The sequence below is a fragment of the Mesoplodon mirus genome (genome assembly GCF_964341445.2).
Source record: "Mesoplodon mirus genome assembly, chromosome: 19".
Classification (NCBI taxonomy): Eukaryota; Metazoa; Chordata; class Mammalia; order Artiodactyla; family Ziphiidae; genus Mesoplodon; species Mesoplodon mirus.
Window position 1 is genome coordinate 63,829,101 of NC_138995.1, and position 24,673 is coordinate 63,853,773.

Sequence of the window (24,673 nt, forward strand, 5' to 3'; positions counted from 1 at the left end):
CTCCTTGGTTCCCCCAAGTTGTGTCCCCTGTGAAGAGGCGGGTCTGTTTCGGGGCTCTGGATCTCCTGTCTTTTTTTTTTTTTTTTTTTGCCGTGCCTTGCAGCTTGTGGGATCTTAATTCCCCCTCCAGGGATCGAACCCAGGTCCCGGGCAGTGGAAGCGCGGAGTCCTAATCACTGGACCTCCAGGGAAGTACCCCTGGGCCTCCTAAGTCGTTTACATGGAGGAATAGCGGCTCTGGAACGCGCTCCGCTGCCGGTTGTTTGTTAAGAAAAAACTACATTACCCAGAAGGCTGTGCGCCGCCCGCCTGTTGCAGGCGCTGGACCAATGACGGCCCAGGGCGGGGGCATTTCCTGCGCAGGGGCGGGACTTCCGACCCCATTGGCTGTGATGTCATTTGCGCGCGACTGTTCCGTCCACGCCAGCTGTGGGGAGGGGATAGCTGTTCTGTGGCCGCTTCTAGTGCGCCTCTTCGCAAATGAGCAGAAAGGAGGCTAGGGCTCCCCTCCGCGCATTTGAGCGAGCGGTGAGCCTCCGCGCGATCGGCCACCCAGCCCAGGGCAGGGAACGGGTGGTGGTCGGCTGAGCCCGCGGTACCCGCTTCTGTCGCCGCCTCTACGGGCCCCGCTCTCTCCTCAGGGTCCCATGATGGCGGCGGCGTGGATGGACCCGACGCGGGTGAGTGGCCCATGTTTCTGGCCTTGCTGCTTCTCTTCTGGTTCGGAGAGGGCTCCTGAGCAGGGTGGAAGTCAAGAGAGGCGCTAGATTTCTCTTTGCAGTTGTGTTTCTGTACGACCAGTGGAGCTGCCTCGTCACTGACTTTATCTCCAGTCTTAGAACATGCGAGACTGAATATGCAAATGGAAAATAGACCGCGTATAAAAATAGAACTTTGACAAACAACCTGCCCCGTAATCCAGTCCCTTATCTACAATCAACAACCCAGGAGTCTAGCCCGGTCTAAGTCAGACTTGCCAGAAGCCAGATTCCTATCTCTAGAGACAGTCCAGGAAGAGAAACAGTGACTTATGTAACATCGGCCCCAAATGGCCAGGACTTGATTAATAATCGACACTTTCCGTAATCCTTGTCCTCACTTCCAACTTAAAACCAACCAGAGAAAGCCATCCATATGTGCGCCCTTAAACAATCGTAGAGGATGCTGTAGGATTATGTGCCAGAAAGTTTTAATTAATTAAGCGTATATCATCTGGTAGTCAATGTTGAAGCCCTAGTTAATTTTTCTATCCTTACCAACCTGCCCAAAATGTGCCCAGTAATATGTTTACCCAGTACCAGAAATGAGTAATACTGCAGGGTTCCTATATATGAACCAGTCAATTTATTAGGAATTTCTAGGTCTTTAATTGAAATATTAACTCAAGAAAGCTGTTAGGATGAAGCTAGAAAGCAGAGAGATGTGAGCACTGAAAGTGCAGGTGAAAAACCATGAGGCGATGTCTTGGAGCATTTAAATGATAGATCTGCATTGGTGGGGCTGTTCATCTGAGAGTGGAGTGGCTGGATTTTTTATATTTACTTAGTGGTTCTGGTCACATAGGTCCTGCATCTGCTGGACATTTCACATTGAGGAGAATGTATAGAATATGGTGGTGGAAGTAACATTAACAAGGAAAGCTATATGGAGTGTGTTTAGTCAGGAGATACTGGTGAAAACGATGGCTTAAGAGCTAGGGACTTAGTTGCTTTTAGACAACATAAAGCACTCAGCATGGGGACCAGCAGGTAGTAGGACCAGTGAAGCTCAGGTACCGCTGTTGTTAACGTTATTGGTATTACTGTTAGCATCACTCAGTCCTCTGACATCCTAGAGTCCTTTCTGTCTGCATCTCACAGTTCCAATGTCATTTCCATTGACTTGTGTCATTTTCCAATGGCTCCTGCATAGGAGGCTCCTCTCTCTCACACTGTAGGCATACCTCGCTTTATTGTGCTTCATAGATACTGTGTTTTTACGGATTGAAGTTTCGTGGCAACCCTGCGTCCAGCAAGCGTTTCAGCATTCACTTACCTCGTGTCTCTGTGTCACATTTTGGTAGTTCTCACAATAGTTCAGACCCTCCACCTGCAAAAAGATTACAGCTCACTGAAGGCTCAAGATGATGGATAGCATTTTTTAGCAATAAAGTACTTTTTTTTTTTTTTTTTTTTGCGGTACGCAGGCCTCTCACTGTTGTGGCCTCTCCCATTGCGGAGCACAGGCTCCAGACGTGCAGGCTCAGCGGCCATGGCTCATGGGCCCAGCCGCTCGGAGGCATGTGGGATCTTCCCGGACCGGAGCATGAACCCATGTCCCCTGCATCTGCAGGCGGACTCTCAACCACTGTGCCACCAGGGAAGCCCAGCAATAAAGTACTTTTTAAAAAAAATGTTTTCTTGCTTTTCAGTTTATTCCTTTTTTTTTTTTTTTTTTGTGGTACGCGGGCCTCTCACTGTTGTGGCCTCTCCCGTTGCGGAGCACAGGCTCCAGACGCGCAGGCTCAGCCGCCATGGCTCACGGGCCCAGCCACTCCGCAGCATGTGGGATCTTCCCGGACCGGGGCACGAACCCGTGTCCCCTGCATTGGCAGGCGGACTCTCAACCACTGCGCCACCAGGGAAGCCCAGTTTATTCCTTTTTTAAAATTTTATTTTTATTGGAGTATAGTTGCTTTACAATATTGTGTTAGTTTATACTGTACGGCAAAGTGATTCAGCTATACGTATACATATATCCCCTCTTTTTTGGATTTCCTTCTCATTTAGGTCACCACAGAGCATTGAGTAGAGTTCCCTGTGCTATACAGTAGGTGGCAATAAAGTACTTAAAAAAATTTTTTTTTTAATTGTTTGGCTCCGTTGGGTCTTCGTTGCTGCGCACGGGCTTTCTCTAGTTGCAGCAAGTGGGGGCTACTCTTTGTTGCAATGCGCGGGCTCCTCATTACGGTGGCTTCTCTTGTTGTGGAGCACGGGCTCTAGGCGTGCGGGCTTCAGTAGTTGTGGCTCCCAGGCTCTAGAGCGCAGACTCAGTAGTTGTGGCACACGGGCTTAGTTGCTCCGCGACATGTGGGATCTTCCCAGACCAGGGATCAAACCTGCGTCCCCTGCTTTGGCAGGTGGATTCTTAACCACTCTTCCACCAGGGAAGTCCCTAAAGTAATTTTTAATTAAGGTGTCTACATTATTTTTTTAGACGTAATGCTGTCGCACACTTAATAGACCGCAGTATAGTGTAAACATGACTTTTATATGCTCCTGGAAACCAAAAAAATCATGTGACTGGCCTTACTGGAGTGGTCTGGAACCAAAACCCCAATATCTCCAAAGTATGGCTGTATTGTATTATGTCCAAAGCATTGTCCACCTCCCCTTCAGCCCAGTGCAGAGGAAGTGCCCAGTGATTAGGGCCTTGATCTTGCTGCACCTTTACCAGCGATGCAGAAGATGGGCTCTGATCCCATCCAACCATCCCAAGGCTAATGCTACTATCTCTGTTTGACATTCCAGGTGTCTGTGACCTTCGATGATGTGGCCGTGACTTTTACCCAGGAGGAGTGGGGGCAGCTGGACCCGGCTCAGAGGACCCTGTACCAGGAGGTGATGCTAGAAAACTGTGGGCTCCTGGTGTCTCTGGGTAAGGCCTTGCCACTCTGCCACCTCCTTTATCCCAAACTCTGGCTCTGTCTTGGCTGGTCAAGAAGGCCTCAGGAGCCCTCCCTCCCTCTTCCTCACAGCTTCAGTCATTTTTGAGATTCATCTCTTCCTGCCTGCTATCCCTGTGTCTCTTTGAATAAAGTTCCTTTTTGGCTCCTAGAAAATGATGGAAGGAAACAGGGGTGTATTGCAGAACCCAAAGGCAGAATTTCTTGTTGGGCCATATGATGGACTGATGTAGGAACTGGGAGCCACCAGGATTATGCCCTGACTTCTGGATCTCCTGTCCTGGTTTTCCCTCTGGCTTTGTTCACGTCTCTGTCTTTTCAAAATGGCTTTTGCGCCTCAGCAAGTTTGTGACAGGAGTGGCCACCCCAGTCCCTGCTCTGTGGGGCCCCCAGATACCTTGTTTCTACTTCTTTGCATACTTATATTGTTTCTCTTTTTTTCTTTCTCTGCTGCTGGGCTCCAGGGATGGAAGCAGTGCAGGAGTGGCCACCTGAGCCCATACTTCCTGAGCCTGTACCCCAGTGCCCAGCACAGACTGGCCTCTGTCTGAGGTTCTTATTTCACATTCCAGACAGGGAGCTGACTGGGTGGGACTGGTTGGCTCAAGTGTCCCCTGCAACCCAGTCCACAGGGCTGTGAGTGATGGGATGGTCTCCAGGAAGAGGGTGAGGCAGGTTGGGCCTTGGGAGGTCTTTGCCTTCAGTGCCAACAGGTATTGTTCTAAACCACAGGATCTCAGTTATGGGGCTTTTCTGTCCTCCTGTGCCTTCATGATTGTCTCTTGTTCCCTGAGTCCTGGCCAAGATCCTCTGCTAGTCCAAGAGAGAGAAGCTGAGAGAGTAGTGCTTCTCAGTACTTGGCAGTTTTGTCCCCAGGAGACATTTGGAAGTCTGCAGCCACGTTTGACTGTCACACCTGGGGTGTGGGTGGTCCCGGCATCTAGCAGGTTAGAGTCCAGAGATGCTGCTTAGTACCTGAGGATGGACAAGACAGCCCATTCAACAAAGGTTGATCCAGCCCACAAGGGCAAGAGAGGCAAGGTGGAGAAACAGCAGCCTGAGGATAATCACCTTAGACCTCTCAGTTTGAGGGAAAGGAGAGCTGTAAATCCAGGGCTTAGGGTGAGACATGCCTGTTTTTAGAGAATTGGGATTGTATTCTGTGTCACACAAAATTAGGGAACGTTTGACATATTTAGATATTTTATAACAAAATTGTAAAAATAAAAAGGTCCACTATCTGGCCCTGCTGACCCGTCACTCTCTTCCCCGTGCTTCCCCTGAGCTCAGTCTGCTCTGGTCATGCTGGTGTCCTGCTCTTTCCTGTGCACATACTCAACATACGTGCCTTGGGCCTCTGCAGTTGCTGTTCGCTATGCCTGGTGGGTGTGGGTGTGCTTGGGCTTTTCACATGGCTGCCCCTTCTCAGCACAGTCACCACCTCCTCACCAGCTGTTTCCTGATCACGAAATCTCTTGGAGGCCCCTCCCCTGTCACAGTCGCTTTTCCCCGTCACCCTATTTATATCCTTGTAAGCCAGTGGTTCTCATCCAAGAATCATGTTGTCCCCCAGGGGACACGTGACAACGTCTGGAGATATTTGGGTTGTCCCAGCTGGGCTGTGGATGCTACAGGCATCTGTTGAGTGGAGACCTGGAACGCTTCTACACATCCTTATGCTGCACAGGACATACACACTCCCTCCCCTTGTCCTCAGCAAAGAATTGCCTGGATCTAAATGTCAGTTGAACAGAGGCTGAGAAACCCTGTTTCCGAAGGCTCATGGACACTCCACCGGGGGCACTGAGAGCCACCCCGAGGAAGCCACTCCTTTACTCTGTGTTCTTCCTGCCTCCGGATTATGTCATGAAAATCTGGGTTTAGTACTGAACACCTCCCCCCACCCCCACTATTGCTAATTTCCCATTTTCAACAGAGGGAGCCCCGTCCCTGAGCAGCAGCATGAGCTCGCTGGCACTTAACCTCACCCTTTGGATTTTTTTTTTTTTTTTTTTTTCGGTACACGGGCCTCTCACCGCTGCGGCCTCTCCTGCTGCGGAGCACAGGCTCCGGACGTGCAGGCCCAGCGGCCATGGCTCACAGGCCCAGCCGCTCCGCGGCATGTGGGATCTTCCCGGACCGGGGCACGAACCCGTGTCCCCTACATCAGCAGGCGGACACCCAACCACTGCACCACCAGGGAAGCCCCACCCTTTGGATTTTATTGCTGCCTTTTCAGGTTGACCTGCCATCGACTCAAGTGACTCTGGGTTTCTGTTTCCCATTTACCAGAGCTAAACAGGATTCCCTTTTTGAACGAATGTAAGAAAAATAAAAAGTGGGTCATTTTTAAGAAAAATGTTAATGTTAATACTAGTCACAGCTCACTCTGGTCACTGGAGGACTGACTGCATATCAGGCCTGTTCCGGGCACCTATTTGATTCTCATGCTCTCCTGGTCCTTAGCAAAGTCAGGAAAACTCAGCTACTGCACTGAGTCTCATACAACTGAACTTACACAGTAAAGAGCATACACCTTCATTGATGAAGCTGTCCTCTGTGGGTTTATTTTAAGCAACAATCCTCTTATGAAATACTGATGAAAGTAGATGTTATTTGATGTTTCTATAAATGTCCAATGTGACCATACACCACTGTGTAGGATTCTCAATTTTATTATTTTCTAGTAGCTCATGAAACGCTGAAGTCTAGAGTCACTGAGTCTGCCCCTCCCCCGGCCCCTGTTCCCAGCAGGTGACTCTTCGTGCTCACATCCCTGCCTCACAGCTGCCCTGCACTTGGTCTCAGGATGCTGGCCCCACGCAGGGGTGTTTGCTGTTTCCTCCTTAGTGTGGTGCTGGGGAGCCCAGGGTCCGGAGCCAGACTCTTATGTTCAGTCCCCACTCTGCTCTGTAAAACCTTGTGGTCCTGGGCAAATTACTGGAGCTGCCTGTGCCTTGGGGTGCTCGTTGGTAAAATGGGGTAAGATGGTATCTACTTGCCGGGGCCGTAGCAAGGGTACATGGCTAACTTATGGGAAGGGGTCAGAACTATACCTCGTGTGACCAGGTTTCATGCAGGTCAGCAGTTGAGAAGCTCGCTGTCGTCACTACCGTTGTTACTCCTCAGGAGTCTCATCATCCCCGTGCCTGGATCCAGCACCTTCTGGAACAGTGTTGTGTAGCTTTGTGGTAAAACAGCACACAGAGCAGAGATGGCTAGACCTGGGCTCCATGTTGGCTCAGCCATTCACCAATTCTGGCCTCTTTGGCAAATCACATTATCTGCCTGAGCGTTGGTTTCTGTATGGTTTTTATCTATAAAATAGGGCTACTCACAGACATAGAACACAAACTTATGGTAACCAAAGTTGGGGGGTGGGGTGTGAGGGATAAATTAGGAGTTTGGGATCAACAGATACACACTATCATATATAAAATAGATAAACAACAAGGTTCTACCGTATAGTGCAAGGAACTATATATATTCAATATGTTATAATAACCTATAATGGAAAAGAATCTGAAAAAGAATATGTATATAATATGTATATATATATGTGTGTGTGTGTGTATATGTAAATATACACAGACACATATATATACATATATATAACTGAATCGCTTTGCTGTACACCTGAAACTAATATGACGTTGTAAATGAACTATAATTTTAAAAAAATGGTGCCGATCACAATATGTACTTGCTGGGAATGCTGTGAGGAAATCCTAGGATAGAATCCTCTGTGGCCTATGGGAAGAACAATACAAAACTTTGCTTGGGTTCTAAAAAAAGATCTAGATCAATGAAGACACATAACTTGTTTTGAATGAAAAGAGTCAATTTTCTTTTTTTTTGGCTGCACGATACAGCTTGCGGGATCTTAGTTTCCCAGCAGAGATTGAACCCATTGCCCCCTGCAGTGGAAGCACAGAGTCCTAATCACTGGACCGCCAGGGAAGTCCCAAGAGTCAATATTTTAAATATGTTAGTTGTTTAAATTACTCCATAAATTTATTTCAATTTTGAAATGATGTAATGCTTTAAGTTGCTTGAACACAGCCCTTTTACTACGATTATACACTATATGTTAGTTTTTGACTTAGGAGTAAAAACTCCATGGCAGTGTGGCATGTCTTTAGTTTCCAGTTCACAATGCAGCATTTTGTATATGCATGGGAGCAGCTTCATTCTGAGGTCTTGGCCACATCCTGAAGTCCCACACTAGATCTAGAGGTTTTCTTTGTTTTCACAGAAATCCTAGTGTCTTCTTCCTTTCTCCATGAACAGGGTGTCCTGTTCCCAGATCTGAGCTGATCTACCAGCTGGAGCAGGGGCAGGAGCTGTGGACGGTGAAGAAAGACTTCTCCGGAAGCACCTGTCCAGGTAGGAGCCAAGGTTTGGGCAGCTGGGAGACCCTGCAGGGGGAGGCTGCTGGCCCTGGTTCCCTGGGGAAGCGTCTTGTTCGGGCCTCTGTGGTGGTCTGAAGGCCACGGAGCCCTTTGACCCCAGGTCCCTCTGTCCTCCTGGACGATAGAGGTGCATGAGCTGAGATGTGTCTTGGGCTCCAGCTGCCTGGGCTTCAAGCCTGGGTGCCAACCGATCACCAGCTCTGTGGCCCTAGTGAACTTCGGGATCTCGTTGTGTCTTTGTATATATAAGTTTGACTAAGTTAAATCTTAGCTGCCATGTCAGACAGACTCCAGCATCTTGGTGCTCAGCATATGGAAGCACTTGTTCTTTTTTTGTATTTCTTTCTTTCTTTCTTTTTTTTTCCATGCCTTGCAGCATGCAGGATCTTAGTTCCCCGACCAGGGGTCGAACCCGTGAACCCTGCAGTGGAAGCTCGGAGTCTTAACCACTGGACCGCTAGGGATGTCCCTGGAAGCACTTTTTCTGAGTCACACCCGGTCTGTGTGACTGTGCCAGCACACAGCTGTTCAGGGACCCGGGTCCACTCTGCCGTCAGCATGTGGCTTGAAGGTTGTCCTGACCTCCTGCAGCTGGCAGAGGAGAGTGAGAGGGCAAGGAAGACTCCCACAAACACCAGCCCCCTGCTTCCACTGACAGGCACTAGGCACTTGGCCACACTCGGGGGACGGGGCTGGGAGATGGGGCTGAGCCGTGTGTCCAGGGAGAGGAGCAGGTGGTTTGGCGAGTGTGGTCTGCTGCGCTCAGTCTGTTCCTGATAGTTGCTCCGTCCCCGGGTTGTTGGGGACGTGGTCACACAACGCGTTAAAGCGTAAAACTGCTTAGCACAGCGTCTGCGCCGCAGTCGTGGCTCGTGGGAAGTAAGCCGTTGGTGTCATTCATGTCCCTGTATTGTAATGAGTAATGCATCTCACGTTTCCCTCTGACCTCTGCGGAAAAGGGCCTTCCTTCCTCTCCCAGCTCTTCTCCAGCTCTCCTCTGCCTCCCCTTTCCCACCCTGTCCGTCCAGACACTCAAGATGCCTGCCCTTGTTGCATGTCTCCCTACTCCTCCTGTTTGGTAAAACCTGACGGTGACATTTGTCCTGCTGTGCCCCACATCTGGGCTGCTGAGGGCACTGGGGCCGCCGTGTGTGGTGATGGGTCCCCTGCAGAGTCGTGCTGTTTCCCTCCTAGTCCCTTAGGCGGCCCCACCAGCCTGCGAGTGTCTGTGTGCAGCCCGTCGACAGCCCCTCTTGGGCAGCTCCGAGCCTCTGCCCTCTGCTCTCTGCCCTCCTCCACCTGAATATCTCAGAGGCACCCAGTCAGCATGCCTGGAAGGAACCCGTCATGATGCTCACTCCTTCCCCTCCCAAGTTAGAGCGCGTGGTCCTGCCGTCCAACCAGATTAGAGACTGGATACAGCCCCAGAGACTATCCTCACCCCTCCACCTCCATCAGCCCCTACATCCGGCCACCTCCCACATCCCGGCCATCTTACATCGTGTACATCTCCTGAATCTGTCACCTCTACCACCTCCCATCAGATCTGTCCCCGCATTCGGAGTCCAAGCTCTCGTCATCTTTTCCTTGCGGGATGCTAGTCGTTCCCCTGACTGGTCTCTACATCTGCTTTATGCCTCTGGTCAGCTGTGTGTCCTGCGTGAGCTACCCCAGGTGTAGCCACAGGTGTCTCAGCCTGTGACCCCTCATGTGTCAGCAAGTTTCCATGTTGAAAGTAAAGTCTGCCTCCTCATATTGCTTGATCTTCAGCCCTTCCACACTCATTTGGACTCTCATATCTGTAGCTTCTCTTTTCACCTAGTTGAAGAGGTCTTGCCCCTGGGCATGGCCAGTTCCGACATCAGAATCTAGAAAATAGCTTTTCATGAAAGTGCCTTCATCACTTATATTCTGCTTGTTTTATAACTTTATCCTTTTCTCTGCTCAAAGTAAAAATGTGCTGAAGTTCCTTACAGTGAAGAAAATAAATTAAACATGTTCCGGTCTCACAGTGTATTCATCCATTGTCTGTAGCATTTAATTGTGCACATTTTTTCACTCTCACAGTGCTGCCAAGAACATTTGTATATATTGGTCATCTTGCTCATGTTTAGGGCTGTCTTTTAATGTTTCTTAGAGTGAAATTGTTCGATTATAGGCTGTGCAGATTCTCAGGTTTACAAGATAATTCCTGTTGTGTTCTAAAGGGGCTACACCAGTTACATTTCCACCAGGAAAGAATGGAGCTTTCTTCAACCCATGCCTTGACCAATACCTGGTATCGTGAGGCTTCTCAACTTCTGCCAGTCAAGTGAATACAGACTTGTATCCCACGTGGTTTTGATTTGCTTTTCCTTCGTTCATAAGGAACTTTAGCACCTTATCGTACGCTTGTGGGTCAATCTATGAATTAAATTTTCTTCGTTGAAATGTCATTTCATGATAAACGTCTATTGTATTCTATTGACTTGTTTGCATTTTCTTGTTTTTTAATAAATTTATTTATTTGTTTTTGGCTGCGTTGGGTCTTTGTTGCTGCGTGCAGGCCTTCTCTAGTTGCGGTGAGCGGGGGCTACTCTTTCTTGTGGTGCGTGGCCTTCTCATTGCGGTGGCTTCTCTTGTTATGGAGCACAGGTTCTAGGTGTGCGGGCTTCAGTAGTTGAGGCACGCAGGCTCAGTAGTTATGGCTTGTGGGCTCTAGAGCGCAGGCTCAGTAGTTGTGGCACACAGGCTTAGTGGCTACGTGGCATGTGGGATCTTCCCACACCAGGGCTCGAACCCGTGTCCCCTGCGTTGGCGGGCAGAGTGTGCCACCAGGGAAGCCCTGCATTTTCTTTTTGATTTGTAGGGATTCTTTGTGTGTTACTCATGTTATCTTTTTTTGTGGGTGTGGTAAAATGCAGATAGTGTAAAATTTATCATCTTAGCCATTTTTAAGTATACATTGAGTGGTATTAAATAGAGTCATAATGTTGTGCAGCCATCACCACCAGCCTTCTCCATAGCTCTTCATCATTTGAAACTCTGTACCCATTATACAATAATCACCCTATGTCCCTACCATACCCTGCCCCTGGCAACCACAATCTTTCTGTGTCTGTGATTTTTTACGACTCTAAGTACCTCATGTAAATGGAGTCACACACTATCTTGTGTGTGTGACTGGCTTATTTCACTCAACATAACGTCCTCAAGGTTTATCCATGTTGTAGCATGTGTTAAAATGTCATTCCATTTTAAGGCTCAGTAATATTCGTGTGTGTGTGTGTGTGTGTGTGTGTGTGTGTGTGTGTGACATTTTGCTTATGCATTCATCCCTTGGTGGAAACTTGGGTTGCTTCCATGTTTTAGCTATTGTGAGTGACGCTGCTGTGAACATGGGTGTACAAATGTCTTTGAGACCCTGATTTCAATTCTTTTGGGCATATAACAAGAAATGGAATTACTGGATCATGTAGTATCAATATTTCCGTTTTTAATTTTTTGAGGAACTGCCATACTGTTTTCCACAGTCTGTGCCAATTTGCATTCCTACCAACAGTGCACAAGAGTTTCAGTTTCTCCACATCTTCACCGACATTTGTTATTCTCTGTTTTTTCCAATAGTAGCTGTCCTAATGGTTGTGAGATGGTATCTCATTATAGTTTTGATTTTCATTTCCCTAATGATGAGTGATGTTGAACATCTTTTCTTGTGCTTACTAGCCATTTGTATATCTTTGAAGAAATGTCTGTTCAAGTCCTTTGCCCATTTTTGTATCAGGCTGTGTTTTTGTTTATTTGTTTTGTTAAGTTTGAGTTCTCTGTGTATTCTGGTTATTAATCCCTTTTCAGATATATGATTTGCAAATACTTTGTCACATTCTTTGGATTATCTTTTTACTCCGTTGATAGTGTCTTGATCACAAGTTTCCCTAATTTTCATGAACTGCAATTTTTCTATTTTTTCTTGTGTTGCCTGTGCCTTTGGTGTCTGAGAAGTTTTGGCCAAATCCAGTGGCATGCCACATTTGCCCTGTGTTTTCTTCTCTCCATTTTTTTTTTGCGGTACGCGGGCCTCTCACTGCTGTGGCCTCTCCCGTTGCGGAGCACAGGCTCCGGGCGTACAGGCTCAGTGGCCATGGCTCACGGGCCCAGCCGCTCCACAGCATGTGGGATCTTCCCAGACCGGGGCACGAACCCGTGTGCCCTGCATGTGCAGGCGGACTCTCAACCACTGCGCCACCAGGGAAGCCCTCCATTTTTTAAAAAATAAATTTATTTATTTTATTTTTGGCTGCGTTGGGTCTTTGTTGCTGTTCATGGGCTTTTCTCTAGTTGCGGTGAGCGGGGGCTACTCCTTGTTGTGGAGCACGGGCTCTAGGCATGCAGGCTCAGTAGTTGTGTATCACAGGCTCTAGAGCGCAGGCTCAGCAGTTGTGGCGCACGGGCCCAGCCGGTCCGCGGCATGTGGGATCCTCCCGGACCAGGGCTCGAACCCTTGTCCCCTGCTCTGGCAGGCGGACTCCCAACCACTGCGCCACCAGGGAAGTCCCTTCTCTCCATTTTGAGTTAATTTTTGTATATGATGTTAGATAAGGGTCCAATTTCATTCTTTTGCACGTAGGTATTCAGTTTTCCTGGCTCCATTTGTTTTAAACACTGTCTTTTCCCCCGTTGAATGGTTCTGGCACCCTTGTCAAAAATCATTTCATGATATATGTGAGGGTTTATTTCTGGGCTGTCGATTCTATTCCCTTGGTCTATTTGTCTGATTTTTTTTTTTTTTTTTTTTTTGCTGTACGCGGGCCTCTCACTGCTGTGGCCTCTCCCCCTGCGGAGCACAGGCTCCGGACGCACAGGCCCAGCGGCCACGGCTCACGGGCCCAGCCGCTCCGCGGCATATGGGATCCTCCCAGACCGGGGCACGAACCCGTATCCCCTGCATCGGCAGGCGGACTCTCAACCACTGCGCCACCAGGGAGGCCCCTATTTGTCTGATTTTATGCCAGTAGCACACTGTATTTGATCATTGTAGCTTTGTAGTAAGTTTTGAAATCGGGAATTTTCTGTTCTTCAACTTTGTTCTTCTTTTTCAAGAGTGTTTTGGCTCTTCAGGGTCTCTTCAGATGCACTATAGATTTTAGGGTGGATTTTTTTTATTTCTGCAAAAAATTTTGCTGGAGGACTTCCCTGGCAGTCCAGTGGTTAAGTCTCTGGGCTTCCAATGCAGGGGGCGCGGGTTTGATCCCCAGTCATTGGGGAACTAAGACCCCCCGTGCCATGCGGCGCAGCCAAAAGATTAAAAAGAAAATGTTGTTGGGATTTTGATAGGGATTGCGTTGAACCTGTAGGTCACTTACTTTGGGTAGTATTGATATCTTAACAATATCAGGTTTCCAGACTGGGAACGTGGTATGTGTTTCTGTTTCTTTACATCATCTTTAACTCTTTTAGCAATGTTGTGTAGTTTTCATTCTGCAAGTGTTTGACTTTGTTGATTAATTCCTAATTATTTTATTCTTTCTCATGCTATTGTAAATACAACTATTCTGTAATTTCATTTTCAGATTGTTCATTATTCATGTATATAAATGCAACTGATATTTGTATGTTGACTTTGTATCCTGCTACTTCGCTGAACTCTTTTATTCAGCAGTTATTCTGTGACGTTTTTGTGGTTTTTACATGTAGTAAACTACCGTCTGCAAGCAAAGATAATTTTACCTGTTCCTTTCCAATTTGGATGCTTTTGATTTCTCTTTCTTGCCAATTGCTCTGTCTAGAACTTCCAGTATTATGTTGAATAGAAGTGGTGAAAATGGATGTCCTTAACTAGTTCCAGATCTTAGAGGAAAAGCTTTCAGACTTTCATCATTGAGTATGATGTTTGTTGTGGTTTATCATTTATGGCTTTTATTATGTTCAGGTAGTTTCTTTCTATTCCTAATTTGTGGGTTTTTTTTTTTATCATGAATTTTGTCAAAGGCTTTTACTGCATCATTTGAGATGATCATGTGGGCTTTTTCCTTCATTCTGTTAATGTGATGTGTTACGCTGATCAATTTTCAAATGTTGAACTGTCCTTATGTTACAGGAATAAACTGCATTTGGTCATGGTGTATATTCCTATTGATATGTTGCTGAATTCGTTTTGCTGCTATTTTGTTCAGGATTTTTGCATCAGTGGTCAGAAAGGATATTGCTCTGTAGTTTTCTTGTGGTGTACTTGGCTTTGCTGTTAGGGTAATGCTTGTCTCAGAATGAGTTTAAAAGTGTTTTGTCCACTTTAGTTTTCTGGAAGAGTTTGAGGATTGGTCTTAGTTCTTCTTAAAAAATGTTTGGTTAGAATTCACCAGTGAAGCCCTCAAGTCCAAGATTTTTCTTTGTTGGGAGATTTTGGTTATTAATTCAATCCCTTTCTAGTTATAGGTCTATTCAGATTTTCTATTTCTCCATGATTTAGTCTTCACAGGTTTTGTGTTTCTAGGAATATGTTCATTTCATCTAGGTTTTCCAATTTGTTGGTGTATAGTTCTTCACAGTATTCTCTTATACTCTGTTTTGATTTCTATAGAATCAAAAGTAATATCCCCACTTTCATCTCGGATTTTAGTATTTTGAATCTCTTTTTTTTCTTGGTTCATCTAGCTAAAGGTTTGTCAATTTTGTTGATCTTTTCAAATAACTAACTTTTTGTTTCACTGATTTTTCTCTATTTTTTTATTCTCTGTACTATTTACCTTTTAAAAAATATTTGTTTGTTTATTTGTTTGTTTAACTGTTTGGCCACAGAATGCAGGATCTTAGTTCCCCGACCAGGGATCAAACCCGTGCCCCCTGCAGTGGGGGCGCAGAGTCTTAACCACTGGACTGCCGGGGAAGTCCCCTGTATTATTTATCTTTAATCTTTCATATTCCCTACTGCTAGGTATGGGTTTAGTTTGCTTTTCTTTTCCTACTTAATTATGTTGTTAGGTTGTTGATTTGAGGTCTTTTTTTTTAACTGGAAGCATCTATAGCTACAACTCTCCCTCTTAACACTGCTTTCACTGCATCCTGTAAGTTTTGGTATGTTAAGTTTTTGTTTTCATTAGACACAAATCATACTTTGTATGATATCTTTTTTTTTTTTTTTTTTTCGGTACACCGGCCTCTCACTGCTGTGGCCTCTCCCGTTGTGGAGCACAGGCTCCGGACGCGCAGGCTCAGCGGCCATGGCTCTTGGGCCCAGCCGCTCCGCGGCATGTGGGATCCTCCCGGACCGGGGCACGAACCCGTGTCCCCTGCATCGTCAGGCAGACTCTCAACCACTGCGCCACCAGGGAAGCCCTGTACTGCTCTTTTTCCCTTCCATTCTGTCATTCTGTGCTTCATGTATGTTGATCGCCTGTCATTATATGAATGTTTACAATTGTAATATCTTCTTGCTGTATTATACCTTTTATTTATATAATGCCTTCATTGTCACTTGTAATCCTTTTTGATTTAAAGCCTATTTTGTCTCATTTTAATATTGAAACCTCTGCTCTCTTTTGGTTAGTATTTGCATGGAATATCTTTTTCCATCCTCTGACTTTCAATCTGTTTGTGTCTTTGGATCCAAAGTGAGTCTCTTGTGGAAAGCATATAGTTGGATCATATGGGTTTTTAAAAAATATTTATTTATTTTTGGCTGCGTGGGGTCTTAGTTGTGGCACGTGGGATCTTTTGCTGTAGCACGTGGGCTCTTTGTTGCAATGCGTGGGCTTCTCGTTGTGGTACGTGGGTTCCAGAGCTCGCGGACCCAGTAGTTGTAGCACATGGGCTCTGTAGTTGAGTGCATGGGCTCCAGAGTGCATGGGCTGTGTAGTTGCGGCATGTGGGCTCTCTAGTTCTGGCGTGCAGGCTCAGTAGTTGCGGTGCCAGGGCTTTGTTGCCCCAAGGCACGTGGGATCTTAGTTCCCCGACCAAGGATTGAACCCGAGTCGCCTGCATTGGAAGGCAGATCCTTAACCACTGGATCACCAGGGAAGTCTCTGGATCATGTGTTTTTATCAATTCTGCTAATCTCTGTCTTTTAATTGAAGAGTTTAATCCATTTACATTTAAAGTAATTGCTGATATGGAGAGACTTCTGTCATTTAGATATTTGATTTCTATATGCATTATAGCTTTTTTCTTTCTCATTTTCTGTGTTATAGTCTTGTGTTTAGTCGATATTTTGTAGTGAAACATTTAAATTCCTTTTTCATTTCCTTTTGCATATATTCTGTAGCTATTTGTGGTTACCATGGGAATGACATCTAACATATTAAAGTTTTAACACTAATTTGATTTTATACCAGCTTAACTTCAGCAACAAACAAACAAAAATCCTTTACAGTTCTGTCATCTCCCCTTTCAACTGTTCCTGTCACAAAGTTACATCTGTATATGTTGTATGCCTAGAAACTTAAACTACTAATTCTTTTAAATGCATTAGTCTCTTAAATTATGTAGGAAGCTACACATGGAGTTATAAACTAAAGTTACAATAATAGTAGCCTTTAGATTAACAATTTTAAAACGTTTTCTAAATCATGTAAAAGCAAAAAGTGGAGTTACACGGGACTTCCCTGGTGTCACAGTGGTTAAGAATCCGCCTGCCAATGCAGGGGACACGGGTTCAAGCCCTGGTCCAGGAGGGTCCCACATGCCGCGGAGCCACTAAGCCCGTGTGCCACAACTACTGAAGCCTGTGTGCCTAGATCCCATGCTCCACAACAAGAGGAGCCACTAAAATGAGAAGCCCCTGCACCGCAACAAAGAGTAGCCCCCCCTCGCCACAACTAGAGAAAGCCCGTGTGCAGCAACAAAGACCCAACACAGCCATAAATATATATATATATATATATATTTTTTTTAAAGTGGAGTTACAAAGTAATACTAGCTTTTATAATTGCCCATGTATTTACCTTTATCAAGATCTCTATTTCTTGGTATAGCTTTGAATTACTGTCTAGTATCCTTACATTTCACCCTGGAAGAATTTTCCCTTAAGAATTTCTTACAGAGCAGATCTAGTGGTAACAAACTCCTTTAGTTTTCATATATGGGAATGTCTTAATTTCTTCCTCACTTTTTTTTTTTGGATGTGCTGAGCTGCATGTGAGATTTTAATTCCCTGACAAACCCCCACCGCCTGCCTGGGAAGCATGGAGTCTTAACCACTTGACCACCAGGGAAGTCCCTCTTCCTCCCTCTTGAAGGACAGCTTTGCCAGATACAGGATTCTTACTTGACACTTTTTGTTTGTTTGTTTTACACTTGAATATATCGAACCACTGCTTTCTGGCCTCCCAAGTTTCTGATGAGAAATCTGCTGATAATCTTACTGAGTGCCCCTTGTATGAACAAGTTGCTTCATACTTGCTATACTCTCTCTATCTTTGGCTTTCAAAAGTTTGATTGTAATTTTCTCAGTGTGAGTCTCTTTATTTTTCTTGGAATTCATTGAGCTTCTTGGATGCTTCATCAAATTTGGGAAGTTTTCCGCTATTTCTTCAAATATTCTCTCTGACCCTTTCTCTCTACTCTTTCCGGGAATTCCCTAATGAGTATGTTGATTCATTGGGTGTATCACAGGTTCCTTAGGCTCTACTCACTATTTTTCAATCTTTTCTTTTTTTCTGTTTCTCAGACTCAATATTTTCCATTGTCCTATCTTCAGGTTTGCAGATTATTTCTTCTTCCTGCTCAAATTTTTCTTTGAATTCCTCTAGTGAGTTTTTCATTTTAGTTACTGAACTTGTTGCTCCTGAATTTCTTTTTCATTTCTTTTTTGTTTATTTGTTTGCCACACCACATGGCTTGCGGGATCTTAGTTCCCTGACCAGGGATCGAACCTGGGCCCCCTGCAGTGAGAGCATGGAGTCCTAACCACTGGACCGCCAGGGAATTCCCTCTTTTTCGTTTCTTTTTAGGTTTTCTTTTTTTGTATTGGTGGTTTCATTTTGCTTTTACCTAGTTTTCTTGACTTTCTCTGTATCTTCCTTTAGCTCCTTGAGCTTTTTTAAGATGGTTGTTGTAAAGACTTTGTCCAATAGGTTTGCATCAGACGTTTTTTAGGAACAGATTTTGGAGAGGTTCCAAACATAAGCTACTACGTCCTCAGACTCGTTAGCCTCCTGGCATTGATGTATGGCAATATATGCATGAAATATTGCCAACCTAAGAATTTCACCGAGTCTCATTACATAAGAAAAACTGATTAAATCAGTGCCTGTAGGACTCAGTCTCCTGCCCTCCTTCTGTTTCTGGAGGTCTAGTTGTTATCCTCTGGCTTAAAACCCCAACCTTCTGATCACATAGTTGGTCTTTCAGGCTTTGCACTGAGTCATCTCTTCACCATGAACTCTCTGTGAGCCCAGATGAGTTACTTATTTGCATAACTATCCAGTCTGGAGTTGACCGTGTCTTTTTCCAGCACCCTGTCCCCTCACCCAGCTAGTTCTCTGGGTCTCCCTTTCAAGGTGTCAACAGTCCAAGTATCAGAAAAGAAAGAAATTGTTATCCTGGGATTCAGAGGTCAGGAAACGTGGCAGACACAGAGACACTATTTTCATCTTCATTTTTTTCACTGAAATATTGACTTTCTTTCTTCCATATTGGCATTATTAACAGGTCTTTCTGTGTATTGAATTTCTTTCAGGTGACAAAGGAAAGCCCAAGACCACAGAACCTACCACTTGTGAGCCAGCCCTGTCTGAGGGAGTCTCACTCCAGCAACAACTAATACAGAGAGTTTCAGAGGACTCCCATTTGGGCCAAATCAACGATCAGGAAGGGTCACTGGAAATGCAAGAAGGACACTTGAGACCAGAGATAGAACCCCAGAAGGGGAAGCTCCCTGGGAAACCAAGCTCTGAATATGGCAGCTTAGGGACAGCTGGTGGTGTGTGTTCAAGGATTGTAGAGGAGCCGGTCCCTCCAGGAGGTGCTGTCCATGACCATTACTTATGTGGATCTGGTAATGATCTCATGATTCAGGAAGAGGAAAGTATCTTTAAGTGCAACGACTGTGGGAAAATTTTTAATAAGAAACGCCTCCTTGCTCGACATGAGAGGATTCACTCTGGCGTGAAGCCCTATGAATGCACAGAGTGTGGGAAAACCTTTAGTAAGAGCACTTATCTCCTTCAACACCACATGGTCCACACCGGGGAGAAGCCGTATAAGTGCATGGAGTGCGGGAAGGCCTTCAACCGCAAGTCACACCTTACACAACACCAGCGGATTCACAGTGGAGAAAAGCCTTATAAATGCAATGAATGTGGAAAGGCCTTCACCCACCGCTCCACTTTTGTTTTGCATAACAGGAGCCACACTGGAGAAAAACCCTTCGTGTGCAAAGAATGTGGAAAAGCCTTCCGAGATAGGCCAGGTTTCATTCGACACTACATCATCCACAGTGGAGAGAATCCGTATGAGTGCTTTGAATGTGGCAAGGTCTTTAAACACAGGTCATACCTCATGTGGCACCAGCAGACTCACACTGGGGAGAAGCCCTACGAGTGCAGTGAGTGTGGGAAAGCCTTCTGTGAGAGTGCAGCCCTCATTCACCACTATGTCATCCACACTGGGGAGAAGCCCTTTGAGTGCCTCGAGTGCGGGAAGGCCTTCAACCACAGGTCATACCTCAAGAGGCACCAGCGGATTCACACTGGGGAGAAGCCCTACGTGTGCACTGAATGTGGAAGGGCCTTCACCCACTGCTCCACCTTTATCTTGCATAAGCGGGCCCACACTGGGGAGAAGCCTTTTGAGTGCAAAGAATGTGGGAAAGCCTTTAGCAATCGGGCAGACCTCATTCGGCACTTCAGCATCCACACTGGGGAGAGGCCCTACGAGTGCACGGAGTGTGGGAAGGCCTTCAACCGCAGGTCAGGCCTCACCAGGCACCAGCGGATTCACAGTGGAGAGAAGCCCTATGAATGCCGCGAGTGTGGGAAGTCCTTCTGCTGGAGCACAAACCTCATCCGACACTCCATCATCCACACTGGAGAGAAGCCCTATGAGTGCAGTGAGTGTGGAAAGGCCTTCAGTCGCAGCTCATCCCTCACTCAGCATCAGAGGGTTCATACTGGGAGAAACCGTGTCAGTGTGACAGATGTGGGAAGAACCTTCACCAGTGGGCAGTCCTCAGTCAATCTTCAAGAACTCCTACTGGGGAAAGACTTTTTGCATGTAACCACTGAGGAAAATCTTTTGCCAGAGGAAACATCTTACTCAGAATCTGATCATTCATACCAAAGAGAAACCCCACAATTTTCTTCCCTGTGAGGATACCTATTGCAGGATATCAGCTGTCATCTAAAGAGTCATATTGGAAATTGACCCAACCTAGAGCCTTATTCTACATCTGAGAATTCATCAAGGAGAGAGACCCAGTGGTTATTATGCACTTAGGAAAACCTTCAGCTACGTCTTTCTTCTTAGTTTACACTTCAGTGTTATCTCAGGAATTTTTTTTAAAAAAGAAGGGAGAGACTTAAAATAGAAGATGAACTGCAAAATGTTTCTTTCAGACTTCTTTGCCAAGCTTTGGCACTTTGTCATTGATTCCTTAGTTAATTGGCAGGAGGATAGTTTTGTTTCCATGGTAAAGATCCTAGACTCTATGTGTCTTGTATATACATTCATTGCTATCCAGTTTAAAGAGAGTTAGGTCTGAAAACTTTCATTGAACATCTCCTTTGTTCTAAAACATTGTCTCTATTCTTAAGGACCTTAATTTTTTGGTTTGAGCCATCAAATACCTTTATATTTAAGGAGATAAGAATAACATATGAATGGGCACGTTCTGTTGCACGATTTTAGACTAGTTAGGCTTTGATTCTTTAAAGACAAACCTTTTCTTCATGTGGTTTTAAAGACCTAATACTCAGACATTTTCTTGGTCTTGTACTATTATTGGTTTACTAATTGCTCTAGTTGTGTGGTAAATCTTTTTATTGGGTAAAGTGGGTCCTCTGTCTTCAGTCTTCTTATTTAAAACTGATTAACACTCCTCGTTACTTTGAATTTCCATGTAAAGTTTTGGATAAGCTTGTCTGTTTTTACCAGAAAAAAACGATTGAATTTTGATAGAAATTGAGTTAAATTGGCAGATTTATTTGTTGAGAGTTGGCATCTTTGCTGTTTTGAATCTTCCAATTCATGAAAACATTATGTCTGTACATTTATTTGATATGGCTTGATTTACTTCATTACTGTTTTATAAGTCTCAGTAATAGGTCCTGTACAATTTTTTAAAGATTTATATATAGGTGGTTTTTTTTGAGTAATTATAAATGGCATTGATTTTTAAACTTTCAATTTCCACACAGTCTTCGGTAGTATACAGAAATATATATATTTTTCATGTTATTTTGGTATCCTGCAACCTTGCTGTTTCTTTTGATAGAATGCTTGGGATTTTCTGCATAGAAGTATCATCTGCAATTAGAGACAGTTTTACTTCTTCCCATCTGTATACCTGTTATTTCCTTTTCTTGTCCTACTGCACTAGCTAAGATTTCCAATATGATGTTAAATACTAGTAGTGAGAAAACATGTTCTTGCCTGGGTCCTGATATTAGGGGGAAAACATTCAGATTTTCAACATTAACTATGGTGTTAGTTGTAAGGTTTTCTTCATAGAGTTTTCTTTATCAAGTTTAGAAAGTTTCCCATATTCCTAATTTACTGAGTTTTTTTGTTATTGTGAATGAGTGTTGAACTTTGTCAAATGCTTTTTTTGTAATCAGTTGATAGAATCCTGTGTTTTTTTCTTCTGTAGCCTGTTGATATGATGTATTACATTCCTTTGAGATTTGAATGTTGAACCAGCCTTGTATCCTTGGAATAAGCCCCACTTGGTCATGGAGTATAATTATTTTTATATATTATATTACAGTATTAAATATGCTAGTATTTTGTTGAAGTTTTCCTCTAATTTCATGAGTGACAGTGATATGTAGTTTTCTTTCTCTCTCTATGTATTTTTCAATTGTCATTGTCTGGTTTTGGTGTCTAGGTGATTCTGGCCTCCTAACATGTGTTAACAGGTGTTCTATTATTCGGAAGACAGTGTGTTGTATAGAATTGGTTTTATTTGTTCTTTTAATGTTTGGTAGCATTCTCCAGTGAACCATTTAGTCCTGGAGATTTTTCTTTTGGATGCTTTTTAATTATGTATTTATTTTATTTAATATGTGTAGAACTATTCAGAGTATCTATTTCATATTGGATAAGTTTTTATAGTTTATCTTTTTCTAGGAATTGTCCCATTTCATCTAAATTTTCTTATTTGTTTAAAGTATTCCTTTATTATCCTTTTGACGGCAGCAGAATCTGTACTTATAGCCCCTGTTTTATTCCTATTATTGGAAATGTGTTAACCCTCTTTTATCTTTGTCAATCTTCTTAGACATTTATCAATTTTTTTATTTCAAGGAACCAGCACTTTATATCATTTTTTCCTCTATCTTTTCCTAATTTCACTGAATTATTATTTTTTTTCCTGGTCTTTATTATATCCTTTCTTCTACTTGCTTTGATAGTATTTTCCTTTGCAGTTTCTTGAGGTGGGTGCTTAGGTTATTGATTTGAGGGTTTTTTTTTCACTTTACTAATGTAAGCATTAAGTTCTATAAATTTCCCTCACAGTACTGTTTTAGCTTCTTATGTTCTAATTACATTTCATTCAGTTCTAAATATTTCTTTATTTGAGACTGTCTAACCCATGGATTATTTAGAAGGATGTTGTTTCATTTCCCAGTGTTTGGAGTATTTTGTGCTTTCTTCTGATTTCTTTTACGTTTGATTTGGCTATTTAAATTTTTTGAGGTTTGTTTTATGACCCAGGATATTTGATGAATGTTCAGTAAGGCTGCTTGAAAAGAGTGTGTATCCTACTGTCATTGGGTGGAGTTTGTACATGTATGTACCAGATACTGTTCATTGATGGTGTTTTTCAGATTTTCGCTATCTGCTGATTTCCTGCCTTGTATTTTTATCAACAGCTGAGAAAGAGGTGTTGAAGTCCTGCAGTTTAATTCTAGAATTGTCTCTTCCTCCTTTAAGTTCTGTCAGTGTTCACTTCATGTATTTCAAAGCTCTGTTGTTTGGTGCATACACATTTAGGATTGCTATGTCATCTTGGTGTAATAACCCTTTTATCATTATGCTTTCTTTGTGCTCCTCTAAAATTTTTTCCTTTGAAGTATACTTTATCTGATATTAATATAGCCACTATTGAGTTTTTTGGTTAATGTTTGCATGGTTTATATTTTTCCATAATTTTATTTTCAACCTTATCTATATTGTTACATTTGAAGTAATGTAATATGTGAATATTGTGAATAGCATATACTTGGCTCTTTTTCTTATATCCATCTTACTGATTTCTGTTTTTAAATTGGTATATTTAGGCCATTTAAATTTAAAATAATTATTGATATTTTTAGGGCTTACAACTACCATTTTATGATGTTTTTGTTGCTTGTTGTTGTTTGGTTTTGAGGGGGTACTTTTTGTTGTTTGTTTTGCCTTCTTGTGGGTTACTTTAATGTTAGGAACTCCACTTGATATATCTGTGATGTTTTTGAGTATATCTCTTGTATTTTAGTGGTTACTCTAGGTATTGTATTGTACATACATAACTTATCACAGCCTACGGTATCAACACTTTAGCACTTTGACACGTAGAAACCGTACTTCCATTGGGTACCTTTACATTCCCCATTCTTTTAATATAATTGTCTTAGGTATTTCCTTTTCATATACTGAACACCATATTGGATGATGTTCTTTTTGCTTCAACTGTCAAACAATTTTTACAAAACTCAGAAGAAGCACAGTCTGTTTACTTCTACTTTTACTCATTACATTGTTCTTTCTTCCTTCTTGAAATCTCAAGTTTCTTCCATTAACAGTTTCTTTTTAAATTTTTTGCCCCACAAACATCTATAGCCTATCTTTTGTTGCAGATTTTCTGGTAACAAATGTTTTTGTTTTCCTTCATCTAAAAATGTCTTTATGTCTCCTTCATTCCCAAAGGAAATTTTTGTGGGATATAGGATTCAGGGTCAGCAGTTCTTTTCTTTTAGTACTTGAAAGGCAAGTAAGTCATTTCCTTCTGTCTTCCAGATGGGAAATCTGATCTGTTTCAGTTGAGAAATATGCTGCCATTTGACTCATTATTTCCCTATCTGTAATGTATCCTTTATGTCAAGTGCTTTGAAAGTGTTTTTTCCTTGTATATAGAGTTCAGAAGTTTGATTATGATGTAACCTGCCATAAAATTTGGGGGGCTTATCCTGTTTGGTGTTTGCTCAGCTTTTCGAATTTTGTGGTGTATGCCATTTGGCAAATTTGGGAAATTTTTAGTTATTCTTCAAATAGTTTTTTCAGCCCTTTGTTCTCTTGTTCTTGTTCCATAGGATTCTCAGGCTCCCATCTTTTTGTTTCCCCCAGTCTGTTTTTCTCTGTTGCTCACGTTGATTAATTTCCATTGATTTCTCTTTGAGCTCACTGATTCCTTCTCTCTCATATATAATCTACTATTGAGCCCATCCAGTGAATTTTCGTTTTGGTTTTTGAATTTTTCAATTGT

The 24,673-nt window shown here is 43.6% G+C and overlaps 1 protein-coding gene across 1 annotated transcript; it reads left to right on the plus strand.

Annotated features, from left to right (window-relative positions):
• Positions 1–437: 437 nt before the first annotated feature.
• On the plus strand, positions 438–22,338 carry LOC309794702 (uncharacterized protein). The gene is made up of 4 exons (XM_082606566.1): positions 438–680; positions 3,510–3,636; positions 7,955–8,050; positions 18,728–22,338. Exons 1-4 carry the CDS (start codon positions 648–650, stop codon positions 20,356–20,358), a joined length of 1,887 nt encoding a protein of 628 aa, XP_082462692.1. The 5' UTR covers positions 438–647; the 3' UTR covers positions 20,359–22,338.
• The last annotated feature ends 2,335 nt before the right edge of the window (positions 22,339–24,673 follow it).